General features: G+C 44.8%; 1 protein-coding gene across 1 annotated transcript in view; it reads left to right on the top strand.

Moving 5' to 3' along the window:
- adgrl3.1 (adhesion G protein-coupled receptor L3.1) overlaps positions 1–15,502 on the top strand; it is a 73,157-nt gene that overhangs the window by 9,238 nt on the left and 48,417 nt on the right. The window contains exons 3-4 of the mRNA XM_067250311.1: positions 10,588–10,749; positions 14,839–15,052. Coding sequence (XP_067106412.1) covers positions 10,593–10,749; positions 14,839–15,052 — 371 coding nt within the window. The 5' untranslated portion in view covers positions 10,588–10,592. The remainder of the gene's footprint in view (positions 1–10,587; positions 10,750–14,838; positions 15,053–15,502) is intronic.

Here is a 15,502-nt window from a genome sequence, read left to right as displayed (position 1 = left end):
GAGACCTCCTTTAGGACAGGTCAAGCTCTTCTGACCGGCCAGGGAGGGATAAAGCAGGCAGGGGTGAGCCCAGTAAGACCACCTCACTCCTAACTTGTATTCATCCTCTTTTCACCGCCCCAGCGTGTGCTATTAAACCAGCAGGAATTTACGAGGTCACTCTTCAATTAGAAAAACCTTCCACAAAGAGCCAGGCTGATGAATTGCATATTGAATGTATCGACTGGGGTGTGTGTGTGTGTGTGTGTGTTGGGGGGGCTGACAGGTAGACCTTCATATTTCCTCGTTGGCGCTCGGAGACTCCTGGCCATCGGACTTGTTAGACATGTGGTGTGTGATCTGTATAACTGGAAGCATGCGGGCTCTGTTGTAATGTTTGCATGTCTGACGTTGTGTTCTATTGATCGGGTCTTTTATGGCTGTGAATGTGACTAAGGGAAGAGCTTGTGGTTGTTTGTGTGTGTTGTGTATACATGTGTGTGTAAGTTGGAGTGTGTGTGTGTGTGTTTGGAGCATGTATGTGAATTAGTTTGTGTGTGTGTGCATACAGTGAAATCAGTGCCCACTACACGATTCAGAACCATTGTTTCCATGTGGTTATTTTGGAATATAACTCTGCGATATCAGTACTGTTTTTTTCTGTCTTTCTACCCCTTCAAAACAACCACAGATTGATGACATGCAACAACAGGAAAGGGAGATGTGTTTCTCCTCAAAGGCAGGTGTTTTTGCGGCCCTTTATCAAACAGGTGTTTCCCTCTTTGGTTCAAGCTCGATTTCAAAACGGTTAATGAGAGAACAGAGTATGTCATAAGATCCATATCACTTACCACTGTCTAAACACACACACACGCACGCAGGCTTATTGTCTTCTGTGGTGCCCTTTGCCTTGTGTTGAGGGTTCTTTGTTCTGATACAATGGAAGCATATTGAGGACCCTTCCAGTCAACACTGTCATAGATCTGACCCTGACAACTGATTCAGATTGTTCTGGAGACAAGGAGGAGGTTGGCAGTTTGTGTGTGTGTGTGTGTGTGTGTGTGTGTGTGTGTGTGTTTATAAGAGGGAGGAAAGCAGAGAGTCTAATTGCAGTGCCCCATCTGCTGATACTGGGTAGATACTGGCTTACGTCACTCACACACATGCTCACACACACTCATTCACATACACACACGCGCGCACACACACACACACACACACAAACGCACACACATGCATGCACACATGTTGGGTGTGGAGCAGATGCCTGTGTAACACTAGAGGATGCAGATCATGAACACAGCTAGTGGACTGTGGAGGGAGTTACGACGGTAATAAGATGTGGAACAGCATGGTTCCTGTGGACTGATGTTAGTGTGGTGTGTGTCTACATGTCAGTTGGTCTCCTACAAACCAAAGCTTGCACAGAGGGCTTTCTCCTGTGGATCCACCCTAAGGACCAAGCCAGGGGACCAGGAAACACACACACACACGCACAGCACTCGTAGGAATTCTCTCTCTCTCACACACACACACACACACACGCCACACACACACACACACACACACACACACACACAGAAGCGCACCCACACAAACAAACATCAGACATGGACATGCATGGGCCCACACAGGCATACACACTCGGGCACACACGCACATACTCACTCACCCTAGGGAGATGGTCTTTGTCAACAACTTGGAGTTAGGTAGCTATTTGAGGCTGCTGTATTCCAGGAAGAATTATCTGCCTATTTGTGATGAAGAGTCTCCATGAAACAAAACAAGTTATGGCAATTACCTTATTATTACACAGCTTTTGGCTGCTAATGTGGCTAATAACACAGCTGCATTCTACTACCGAGTAAGCCTTGACTGCTGCAAATATAACCTCCATGCAAAATATTACCACTTTAGAAGTACAAACTCACACACACACACACTGTTTCTGTGTATATCTAAAGACATGACATATAGATCTGCTCCACCCTGTGTGTGTGCACAGGATGTGTGAGAATGTGTCAGTGATTATCTCTGTATGTGTGTGCCCGTTCGTGACACATCCAATATCATAAATTACAATATTTATGCATCCGTCAGAGATATTATTTCCCAGATAGGAGGACGTCAATACACCAGGGGCATGAAGCCTCCGTAGGAGCCCAACCTCGCCGCCGTGATTTGAATAGAAAATGATTTGGATATTGATTCGTCTCCCCCGGCCCCTCCCCGAGGCCTCCCTCCGCAGCGCAATCACCACCGATGACATTTAGCACCGTGTTTGCCGTCGTCGTCTCCATCGATCCTCCGCCAAATCACCTCACGCTCGCGTACTGTTACATCTCCGTTCCCCCGTTCCCCCTCATTGGACACTGTGGCACAGGCGGAACCTCACCCCCCCCCCCCACCCCCGCACCCCCCCCCATGCCTGAAAACTGATCAAACTTTTAATTATTTTGTTGAGATATATATTTTTGGAGGGCATTTATGCCTTAGTTTTTTTTATAGTGACATTAGAATGTAGGAGAGAGAGAGGGAGGATGGCATGCAGCAAAGGGCCTGGGCTGGATTGAATGCCGCTGCGATAAGGCCTTATAGTCTATGTGATGTGCGCACCTATCTGGTGAGCCGCCAGGGCGGCTGAAAACTGATTAAGGAGGAATCGACTCATCTAGAGGATAGGGGAACACTCAGTTCTGAGTCGCCACCGACTATCACGGTGCACAACACTCCAGTCGACCCCGTGTCTCTACCAAGCTCAGGCCTCCGCCCTCTCCTAGAGCCTTCTCTGTTTGAGAAATCTGTAAACGTCCCTCCACTCCATTTAAACTCAGTCCCTCACTATATTACATGCAGGCTCATCTCCTCTATAGTGTGTCTCCATACATCTGGCGCCCATGTATTTTTAATATGCCAACAAGGCCCCAATAGGCGCCCCAGAAGGACCTCCTCTGATTAAATATTTCATTAGTCAGATACATGCTGCGCTTCGCTGTAATGCTGTAGAAAAAAGGGCCGGAACAGCGAGACACTGCAAAATCACATTTTGGGTCCCGGAGAAGGGCGCCTTATTTGCTGCGATGGAGGGTGAAACGTCCAAAATCTTGTTTTCCCGTTGGAACGGGAGATGTTGGAATCTAGTTGTGAAGCAAGGTGCTCTTAAATTGGATTGTGTGCGTTTGTTGGAACGAGCGTCATTGTTTTTGCAGACAAACTCAAAGGCGGAATCTGTCTTTGAGATCTGTTTGTGTAAGCACCCCCCAGTGTCGGAATGAACACCAAAAAAAAATAAAACCTTTCGGAATGAAGTGGGAAACAATAAAAGAGAACAAGACGAGTGGAGAAAATGTGCTGTCCAATGGAATGAAGGGAAAAGCCAGCAGAGGGGAAAGGAATACAAGTATTGTTTTAGTTTTTAACTGCAGGCGTTCCAGCACAGCCAGATGTACATGTAGTTGATCTGCAGTAAAGTAGGCCATCACGCCTGTATCCTGTATGGTCCTGGCCTTCATCAGCAGGAACGCCAGGAGCTCCCAGTCTGCTCTGGTGGACTGCTGATGGCTGCTGTCCTCCAACCTCAACTGCCCTAACTGTACTCTCTCTCTTCTCTCTGAATCTCTCCCTCTTTCTCTCATCTCTCCCTTTCTCTCTCATTCTCTTCTCTCTGTCTCGCTCTCACTTTTTTCTTTATTTTCTTTCTCTTCTCTCTCTATACAGTATATATATATATATATATATCTTTTCCTCCCCCCCTCTCTGTCTCTCTCTCCCTCTGGCTCCCACTATGACCGATCTGTTGTGACAGTACTGGGTTTACGGCCAGGCAGACAGAGGAGAAAGGGAAAGACAGAATGGGAGAGCAGAAGAAGAGATGGAGAGAGAGAGAGAGAGAGAGAGAAAGAGAGAGAGAGAGGAAAAGAGGGAACAACAGCCCAATTGTTGGTAGCCACGTTCCGTGTATCTCAAGACCCACTGTTGACATAACTGATCGTATCAAAGGCACTTTTCCACTGTTTACCCGTCCTGTTATGGCTTGGGAGCAGTTTGAAAAGGAGTGTGTGTGTGTTTGTGTGGGTGTGTGCATGCCTGTTTGCGCGTGTGTGCATGTGTGTGTGTGAGCATTTCAACGGTTTGAAAAGTAGTGTGTGTGTGTATGCCTGTTTGCGTGTGTGTGTGTGCATGCGTATGTGTGTGTGTGTGTGTGTGTAAGCATTTCACCAAGGTGTTCAGGGAGAGAGAGTGCAGTGCTTTAGATGGATGTCACATGGGATGAGTGTATGAAGCGTCCCACCTCTCTCTTCTCATCCGTTAACCCTGCCTGGGAATCTGCACTCGCAACCCAACGCAGCAGTCTAAACTGAACTGTACACCAATACTGATTGTTCTCAGTATCGCTTGTGACTTCAGCTAATCTTCCTCCTCCCCAGGTGTCAGATGAATCCTACAGTCACTTCTGCAAGGTTCCGCAGAGCTCACCTGAGCCTGTCTGCGCCGGGGGCTAGAGGTTGAAGATTACCGATCACTTTAATACTGAGTTTGATGTCCTCCCTCGTCTACGCTGGCGGTGGCTCTTCCCCGCCTTTCCTCTCCTCTTTGCTCCTCTCCCATCCTCAGCTTTCACCCCCCCTCTACCCTTCTCCTCCATCCCTTCCTCTTCCCTCCTCATCGATGTCTCCCTCCTGCCCTCTACCCTTTTCCCTCCTTTTAACCTCCTCTCTCCCTCCCTCCTCTCTCCACCCCCCCCCCCCCTCGTCCTCCCCTTCTCCCTGTCTCCTCTGAGCTCATCTATTCTCCGGCGGGTAGGAGTTCAGACAAAGTTGATTAGATCGGAGCATTGGGAAGTTCAGAGCGGAGCCCTACGTGTCCGCAGGGCAAAGCCATGGCGTTGGAACATTGTGATATACAGACGCGAGAGGGTTTTTGTGATAGTGTGATAGAGTGGGGTAGCTGGAGGAGGAGGCCACAAATCCGGGAAACTGGGAGTACCAAACATTGTACGGAGTCAGTCAGACGGAAACCAGTAATCCAGAGCAAACTGAGGGTCTTCTGCAAAGGGAGCATGAGGTCCTCTAATGACTCCAGAGCTCCTTGATGACTAAAACTCATGTAGGAGGAAAAGTTGGAGACTTTTGAAAGTTTTCAGACTGTTAAAGATGAGGCCTAAGTCGGCCATGCCTTTTGTAGTGAATTTAAGATTGTATACATATCAGTTAAGTCCGTTTTCTGTGGATCATGTGTGAATTGAATCATCAAGCCCAACATTCAGGCTTCAAGACACCAGCATCTAACTACTAAGAAAGGAATATTTGTGTGTCTCGGTGGCTCAATTAGCTGACATTGCAGGTTTATTACCCAAGGATGTGCAGTGTCGAGTGTGAAGTTGTTTGGAAAAGCGCTTAGCGATAAATTAATACAAACACATTCACCACCATGTTGAGCTGCACTAAGTGTCATGGATCACTCCAATATGGTATCCTTCCACGCAGCAGGATACACTCCTAGACACTCCCTTTGCCTGATCACAAAAGTATTTCCTTCTAACAGGCACTGCACCCTGTCTGACCTGTCTTGGGTTAGTATACATTTATAAGGTTAGTATTGGTTATTATGTGTATTAGAGGTTTAGTATACTGTATTGAATATTGTATATTATTTGTATATTAGGAGATTTACTATATTTTATTTTATCATAAATGTAATCTATGTTCTGTGTACTTATATGTTATGTTATGCCAGGTTGCTTTGCGTAGTCTTGTCCTAAGAATTTCAGTGCCCAGTCTGACCCTGTGTTGTTCTGTGCATCTGACAATAAAAGACTTGAACTTGAGCCCGTTCTTTTAAAGATAGCTGTATAAGCCACCACATCTATGGTGTCCCATTGGTTTTAGTGTTAGTTATTCAGATTGAAAGCAGATTGAGAAGTGTCTGACTTTGATTTGAGGGTGACCTATACCTTTAAGGATGCTCTCCCAGGCCCTGCCGGGAACACACCCAGGATTTTTGAACAGACCAAATCTCTTGCCTTCCAGGGGGCTGTCCTCTTCAGGGCAAGTTGACAAGACTGCATACCCAGCTTCCGAGACACACACATACACACACACTCACACACACACACACACAAACAAACACACATTCTCTCTCTCTTACAAACACACACACCCACTCAAACACACACACATAATACTTACAACACACACGTTCTCTCTCTTACACACATACTCAAACACACACTCACATAACACACACAGCACACTCTCTCTTTCACACACGCAACCACACACAACACACACTTTCTCTCACACCCACACTCAAACACAGACACATAGCAAACACAACACACACTCGCTCTCTCAAAGACACACACTCAAACAGTCAAACACACACATTCAATCACACACACACACACACAAACACACACACACACCAAGCCCCCTAGCCTCCTGCAGCCAGTGGGAGTCCTGTCTCTGTCTGGTTTGATACAACACAGACATTGCAGAGAGACAGGAGCGGCCTCTGTCGCCCTTCATAAGGGTTCTATGGGGTGACAGGGGAGGAGGGGGGGGGGTGAGGGAAGTGCCCCGTTCAGTGATTGCTGACTGTGATTTTAATGAGGGCGGAGGGGGCTGGTGTGCCTGCCCGCCCCACCCCCACCTCCCCACCACTCAACCACATGCAACAGCAACACCACATGTTGGGGAGGACAAGGCAAGGCGGTCCATGTTTCTGTAGCATAGGGGCTTCACACTACTGTAGGGTGACTCTAACCTGATTGGCCAGGGATGACGAAGGCCTCTCTTCTGAATAGTTCTTGTCTACCTTTTGTCAGAAAGTTGGACTTTGGTTCCTAATCATGATGTTTCTCTTAGTAATCGGTGAAAAAGAATGTGTGTGTGCGTGTGTGTACGTGTGTGTGTGTCTGTCATTAGAAAGGGCACAGACCGTATTCCCACCCACTCCTATGTTGATTACCTATTACTATAGCAGCACTTCGTCAAATCATCCCCCTAATTCAACTGTGTGAGTGTCTTTGTATGTCTGTGTGTGAATAGATTCTAATCAGCACTCCTTTGACTATTCCACTACCGTGCATGTTGGCAACACCTCTCAACTCAAAGGACACACACACACACCTCACACACTTACACACACATACACCAACACACTGGTAATTACCAGTAACAGCTAGGACCATAATGCCACGGTGCATTCTGGGATTTGTGTATGTGTGTGTGTGTCATTCTTAGTTAGTAATGCGTTCCTACAAAATGCACCAACATTTTTCCAGTCATGTTTTTTATTTCCGTTTCAACTTCAAATCAAGCTGACATCCATAACTGGAGTGACTTTGAAAAACAGACCACCAGAGTGGTCCCCCATGAACACACACACACACACATGCACGCACACACACACATGCACGCACGCACACATGCTGAGCTTGTCACTAGGACACCAGATGCCCCGCTCCACTAGCCTAAAGGCTGTGAGCCTCAAATATGTCCATACTGCATTTTTTTGGCTACTGTGTGTGTGTGTGTGTGTTTGTGTGTGTGTGTGATGGCGGTTGACAGCGTAGCCTAGTCCGGTCAGCACTCATTAGTAATGGAGAGAATCCCTGAATGAGGAATGCGATGACAGGCAGCCCTCTTGTTAGCTGACACACACATACACACACATACACACACACTCATAATTAGACCAGAGATAAGGTCTGTAAGTAAATGTAGTCCCTGTAGAACATACTACCTACCTCCTTTTGGAGTTTTTACTAGATGTTAAGAAAAACTAAAAAGACAGTAATAGCATGAATAGTAATTGCTTGAATATGGAATTGAAGAAACCAATAATCAAAAATAAATAATACAAATGATGAAAGTAGATACATTTATTAGGGCTAGGTACAGTACGGTTCTAGTACTTATTTATTTATTGCAGTTGTTAGCGTGATAAAGATATATTTTATACCCTTGGGGTTACTGCAGAGCTTGTGGCATTGCCACAGTAGAAGACCCAAACTTGTAAACCAAGAACAGCATGAATTAGAAATTAGCCAGATTACCACATTGCCGTCTGTTAATTACAATGATTCTAAAGACCAGCAATCAAGACATAAATGTGTATATTAAGGTCACTGCACCTTAAAAGCCAACAGCCATCCCTGAACCCGGGCAACCCCCCCCCCCCCCCCCCCCCCCCAACACACACCTACCTCCATCCCTCGCTGAAACATATGGATGGATGGATGTGAATTATGAATAGACAGGAACAATGGGTGCTTTGGTTTCTCCCTGGCGGTCCATCGGCTGAAGTCCAAAGCACGGGTCTTTGTATCGTGACTGAAGTGGCACAGATAGGGTCAATTATGCATCAGTCGCAGAACATATGGTTTTCTGGAACCTCTTTGGAATGACGGGTAAGCTTTGACTGGTGATGTTCCACCATATGCCCCCCCCACACTCCCTCCATAACGCCCAGCCTCTCTCCATAGTCGGACAGCTGGTCAGATGGCTCGTGTTCAATTGAGTTAAGGAGCAATCAATCAAGAGTGAAGTGTTCAGGTTTTTGGAGTTAGGGGCAATAGAGCAAAAAACTATTGTGCTTACAGCCACTTTGGTGATGTCATCACAGCAGGAAGTCAACCAGGGTCATCCTAACTTTTGTTTAATGTTTTGTCTTTACTGGTAAATATTTTTAATACTTCGACAGATTTAATTTATTCATAACTTTAACCTAACTTTAACTAAATTGGAGTGCCTAGTAAGTTTTAAATTCTAAATGTGATTTAGAATCATTCATACTTAATCTTTGTTCAGAACATTCAAAAGCAGCTTTCTGTCAGTTGAAATACACTTAAGTTGACCATAAAGGTTCTTACTGTGTAGGTCAAACCATGTCTATGTCAAATATGTTTTGTATCATTTAATTTCACACAAGGTCATGGAGTGCTGCTGCACTCGAGCTGTGTCATGGCATCTATACTATCTCTGCCTCTGTCTGTCAGGGAGGCCCCATATGTGTGGGTGTCATTCCTTCTCCCAGCGTGACATGGTTTAGATGACCAGGTATTACTGTCTGCTGAGAACAAAACGCTGCAGTCACACCAGGATCAATAGTCTCTATTACAGCTGATGGATTTCCTATGGACCTGTTTGCTTGTCCCTGGTTCCCTCTCCTCTTTTTCTCTCGTTCTTTTTTCCTCTCTCTCTCTCTCTCTCTCTCTCTCTCTCTCTCTCTCTCTCTCTCTCTCTCTCTCTCTCTCTCTCTCTCTCTCTCTCTCTCTCTCTCTCTCTCTCTCCTTCTCTTTATTCCTCTCCCTCTCTCTTCCTCTGTGTTTTGGCTATTTCGCTAGCTCGCCCTTTCCACCTCTTCATCTCTCTCCATCTCTCTCTCTCTCTCTCTCTCTCTCTCTCTCTCTCTCTCTCTCTCTCTCTCTCTCTCTCTCTCTCTCTCTCTCTCTCTCTCTCTCTCTCTCTCTCTCTCTCTCTCTCTCTCTCTCTTTCTCTCTCTCTTTCTCACACACACACTCTCAACAACAACAGCCCTCCCCAGCGGGCTGTTCAGCAGGGATGGGTGTCTACTGGGGTGCTCTCCAGAGCATGACTAATACAGTGGGACCAGCTTGTGTACAACTCTCAGCCCTGAAATATTAACTGGGGTTCAATCAGAGACACTCTGGCACCACAGTCAGTCCTGCACGATATTCAATAGATGATACGTTTATTAATGTAATACAATACAATTTATGTGATATAATGTACAATTATGTAAATGTGGTTATGTTCAAGTTTAATCTTCTCACAAGGCTGTAGTTCAGGTTTTTAAAAAGTGGTCTGTAGGAGTGGAATGAAGTTATTTGTTAATGGCGATAATGCATAATTATGGGTTAGGCGGGTTTCGTTGAATTGCATGAAATGATTGTTCTCCAAGATATTCAGTGCAGCAGTTCAGGGTGGTAAGGATTGCTTTCTGAATTCTCATTTAGCTTCACACAACACTAAAAATGCATCTATGAATGGATGAAAATGAATGAATAAATTGTGAAGAAAAAATGCCCATGACACCCTAGCCATGCCACTCTGTAGAAATGAATATCCATCTTCCCAGTTGCAGTTAAACTTTCCATGCCTTCGTCTCCAAATTAATTGTTTATCGGTGATAGACCATGAAATGAACAATTACTGTGGGACATCAATACATTTTACAGCGTGACACCGGCATGGAATACCAAGTGAACTTTCTGCACTGCACACACAAACTCTGGCCTCGCTTTGCTAAAACGCAAATCTCTCTTTCTCTCTTTCTCTCTTTCTTTCTTTCTTTCTTTCTTTTTATCTCTCTCTCTCTCTCTCTCTCTCTCTCTCTCTCTCTCAGAATCAGAATCAGAATCAGAATCAGAATGGGATTTATTCGCCATGAAAGTTTGCACAGACAAGGAATTTGCTTTGGCAGGAAGGTGCATACAATAAACATATACCTAAAATTTAAATATGTGGACTATCTATACTAAGGGTACATAAACTAGCAGTACTAAGTGGGATTAGAATAGAATTAAATATACAATAAAAATAAAATCTCTCTCTCTCTTTCTATCTGTCTGTCTCTGTGTAGAATCTATGGTGTCAGGAGCGTTGAGCTGTGAGCGGAGTAGCCCCCTCCGTGGTCGTCTGGGCTCAACAGGAAGGACCACAACTACTTCCAAGTCAACCTCCGAGGTCATGTGGACCACACGCCTGCTCTTCCTCAGCACACTGTTCTCCTTGCTCACCCTGGGTAAGAACACACACACACACACTCACAGTCAAAGAACAAACAAACGCACACTACAAGTAAACTTTATGTAGGTGTAGCTTTTGAAAGCTACACATACAGAATATACATATAATCCATATACTACATCTGAAGAGAAAACTTTCAACTCACTTTGAACGACTCTGTTGCCCTGCACTTACACATAAAAGCTGACAGACTCTTTTGCTGAAAACATTGCACATGCACTATAAAGTAAACACTTGGTTTACTTTGAAAGTGTGTATACACGCATTCTAGACATACGTATATGAACACCCACACACTCACAGTCTGCCTAGACTTTGCACTCTGCGGGAAGTCCTGTGTTTATGCCGTCTCTTCTCGACGATGGGCTTTGAAGGTTGGGGCAGGGTGCGCTGGCCCACTTCCACTTAATCCTATTAACGTCTGCTGTCACTCACAGACTGTATACACACAGATAAAACACACACAAACATACGGACATACATGTATACTGTATATATACAAACACACATCCTTCTTTATGTATACACACATACTCACTGCAGTTGTATAAACAGACATCTATACACACACACAGACACACAGGCAACATAGGATAGGCTTTTCTTTACTGCCAGGAGATGAGGTTCCTCAAGGCATATTGCAGTAGTTTCTAGGATATAGCTGTTCTGAACACATACATCCTCACGAGAGCACGGTAGCTTGAGGACAATCAGATATTTAGAAGGCTTGTGACATTGTACGGATGTCACTCAGATCCTGCTTGCTTGAAAGCCTTGCACATACTCACTCATCTATCTCCTCATTAAGAATGGAGTCTAGCTGTGGGGCGATTGAGCAACGAAAGAGTGGAGGGGAACAGAGAGTAGAGCTGCACAATTAATCAAATTTTAATCATGATCACGATTTTGGCTTCCCACGATCAAATTTACGTGATCGAGTGATATTTAAAATGCGTCATTCCTTTTTTTTTTTTTTTGCTTCCTAAAATATATTTACACAATGTAAAATAGACTGAAGTTGAAGTTTTGCTAAATTTACTTTATTGTTTTATTTATTTATTTATTTATATTTATTCTTTAAGGAGATGCACTGAATTTTAGTGAATAAGAGCACCCATTTTATTTTGATGCACATATTTGCACATAAGCAGGAATGTAGCACAATATGGATGTGAAAGCAGTAATAATTAGCCTAAGTGACAATAAAATTTGTTTTGGTTAAAATCAACAAATAATCGTGATAATTAATCGTGATCTCAATATTGATCAAAATAATCGTCATTATCATTTTGGGCCATAACCGTGCAGCCCTAACAGAGAGAGTTGAGATTGTGTTATGAGCTTCTTATTCTCTTGTCCCCTCCCTCCTCCTTTCCTCTCTCCTCCTATCCCCCCCTCCCTGTCTCTCCCTGTCCCTTGGCCCGCATAGAAAAATCAATATCTTTTTGTTTCAGTTTCTCGTTTCACTCCTAAAGTGAGAGGAAAGGGCGGGGGGAGAGAGAGAGAGAGACATTGAGAAAGGGAGAGGACTCGAGAGGGAGAGTGGGAGGTAGATCCTGAGTGTCTGACCACCAGTGTCTCCTGTGTTGGAGGCTTGCCAAGGTTCTGTCAACACTTACAACAAATGACAACAGCATTAACACGTGTATGTGTGAGGGAGAGAAAGTGAGTGTTCTCTTTTTACACACACACACACACGCAAACACACACACTCACACACTGTACAAATGACAGCATTATGAAGTGAAGTGAGTCTTTCGACGCAGGTTAAACACAGAGCAGTGTTATGGTTGAAGCCAGAGTGTAAAAGGAGAGAGTGTTCATCTTGTAAATGAATGAATTAACGTACCTGCTGGAGAAGCCATTTAAAGTGGCTTATGGAGGCATACTGACTTTTTATGGGATAAGGATTGACAATGGTTTCGGGGCAAGGTGGGTGGAATGTGTGTATTTGTGTGTGTGTGTGTGTGTGTATGTGACAAAATGAAAGTTGATAATAGTTGTGGGTTGCTGTGTGTCTCTTATCCTTCTGTTCTTGCACAGCAGGTCAGCATGAGACTAAACTGCCCCCCAGCATCTGATCCCAGCCCCCAGTCTAGACATCTGACTAACAATACTAACTATTGATCTACAATCTTTATTTACCCCCGCCCCCCCCACTTCCCCACCCCTCACACACACACACATACACCTTCCCCCATTTTCTCACACATTCACACATACTAAGACAAATGCAATGCAGTCAGGTGCACAATACATTACATTTACATTACATTTATTCATTTAGCAGACGCTTTTATCCAAAGCTACTTCCAAGAGAGAGCTTTACAAAGTGCATAGGTCACTGATCATAACAACAAGATAGCCACAAAAACATTGCGAGTAGCCAAAACATGAAGCACACGTGAACAACCAAAGTAAGTGCCAAAGGGAAGAACCATAAGAGCATGTAGTTAAACAAGTTACAATTAAACAACATGAACCGCTATAAGTGCAAGTGTACCTGTGGAAAAAGCAAGCAACAATAATAAAAACAATATATCAATACAATTAACAATAGCATGTGCCTCCCTAGATGTTTACCATAAACACACTGCCACACACACTCAAACACAGTGTGTAGCCTGTGGCCTTGTATGTTTTGATTAAGGACAATTGTTGTAAATGCCAGAGTATGTCAGTCTTATCTGAGACCCAGAGGCCCATTAGAAAGGCCTCCATCCTGGAGAAGGTGCATGGACCATTGGTTCCAGCTCACTGTTGTACATGTGTGTGTGTGTGTATGTGTGTGTGTGAGAAAGAGAGAGAGAGAGAGAGAGAGAGAAGAGAGAGAGAGAGAGAGAGAGAGAGAGAGAGAGAGAGAGAGAGAGAGAGAGAGAGAGAGAGAGAGAGAGAGAGAGAGAGAGAGATTGTATAATGCCAGTGTGTATGTGCCTGGGTGCACATGAATTTGTATGCGCATTCCTCCAGTTTTCCAGTTTACATACATGTGTGTTACTGTGTGTGTGTGTCACAGTAATGGTGTGAACTGCAATATTAGGTGCTTCAGTGAAGTGTGTCTTAGCTCATTCCTGGCTCCTGGCTGTATCCGTGTAACCATGTTGCTCGGCAGCCAATGAGAAGCCAGAACAGGCAGGGAGGAAGGACAGGGTTGCTATGGTTACCATGACAGAGATAGAGAGAGAGAGAAAGAGAGAGGGAAGAAGGGAGGGAGAGAGAGAGAGAGAGAGAGAGAGAGAGAGAGAGAGAGAGAGAGTGGGAGAGAGAGAGAAAGAAAGTGAGGATTGGGATAGAGAGAGATAGTACAAGAGAGGGAGAGAGAGTAGGAGAGAGGGATAGAGAGGGAGAGAGAGAGAGAGAGAGAGAGAGAGAGAGAGAGAGAGAGAGAGAGAGAGAGAGAGAGAGAGAAAGGGGGTTCTTTTGGCTGGCTTGCCTTCTTCAAAGATAGTTAACCCAAGAGTTGTGTGTGTGTGTGTGCATTTTTTGTGATCTAACAGACTGCAAGTCTGTTAGATCAAATGACTTATCTCAAATGACTTATTGCTTAAAACACACTGCTTTTGCACTGCACCACAACATGGTATCTTGTACATTTGTATTTTTTGTAATATTTGTATTTTTGTATTTTTATATTGTAATTTACGGCAACTTATATTTATCCCACTTAGTACTGCTAGTTTATGTACCCTTAGTATAGTTAGTCCACATATTTAAATTTTAGGTATATGTTTATTGTATGCACCTTCCTGCCAAAGCAAATTCCTTGTCTGTGCAAACTTTCATGGCGAATAAATCCCTTTCTGATTCTGATTCTGATTCTGAAGTCAAACACATGTCCACTTTGATCCTCAGTAGTTCTTTCACTCTTTACTTGTCTTCTTGTCCTCCTCCCCCTCTTCTTTCAGTTCATCCAATCTGTGAATCATCTAGCTCTCAGCTTCTCACCACACGTGTGTGGAGCTCATTCGTACATAATGGATGTGTGTATGTACAAAGTACCAACATATGCGGTTTGTAGAGCATACTAACCTATGTATGTATGTGGGTGTAAAACAACCTAACATAATGTGTGTTTGTTCTGCAGCACTGGGCCGCGCCCCCATCCCCATGGCGGTGGTGAGGAGGGAGCTGTCGTGCGAGTCATACCCCATCGAGCTGCGCTGCCCGGGCACCGACGTCATCATGATCGAGAGCGCCAACTACGGCCGCACGGACGACAAGATCTGCGACTCTGACCCCGCCCAGATGGAGAACACCCGCTGTTACCTGCCCGATGCCTACAAGATTATGTCCCTCAGGTGGGAGGCCTCCGTCTGTGTGAGTGAGAAGGTGTGTGAGTGAGTGTGCGTGTGTGTGAGATATGGCCACTGAGCTAATCTTGAATGTCGTGTAAAACAAGGACATTCTACAATGTTGATTTTCTTCTCACTCTTTTCCATTTCACATTTCTCTCTCTCTCTCTTTATCTAGCTTTATATATCTCTCCCTCTCTTGCACTCTCCTCTCTCTCTCTCTCTCTCTCTCTCTCTCTCTCTCTCTCTCTCTCTCTCTCTCTCTCTCTCTCTGTCTGTCTCTCCCCCTCCCTTCTGTGTCTATCATAACCACCTGTCCATTTCTCGCTGTGCAGCACTGCCTGCGGTTGCTTTGGCCTAGCTCTCCACCTGTCCAGCCAGCTGCAGGGTGTGTGGCCCCTCTCCGATGGCCCTCGTCATCCATAATTTACACACACACACGCACACCCAGACACA

This window comes from Osmerus mordax, chromosome 14, assembly GCF_038355195.1.
Source record: "Osmerus mordax isolate fOsmMor3 chromosome 14, fOsmMor3.pri, whole genome shotgun sequence".
In the NCBI taxonomy this organism is placed as follows: domain Eukaryota; kingdom Metazoa; phylum Chordata; class Actinopteri; order Osmeriformes; family Osmeridae; genus Osmerus; species Osmerus mordax.
This window is presented reverse-complemented; position numbering and strand designations above follow the sequence as displayed.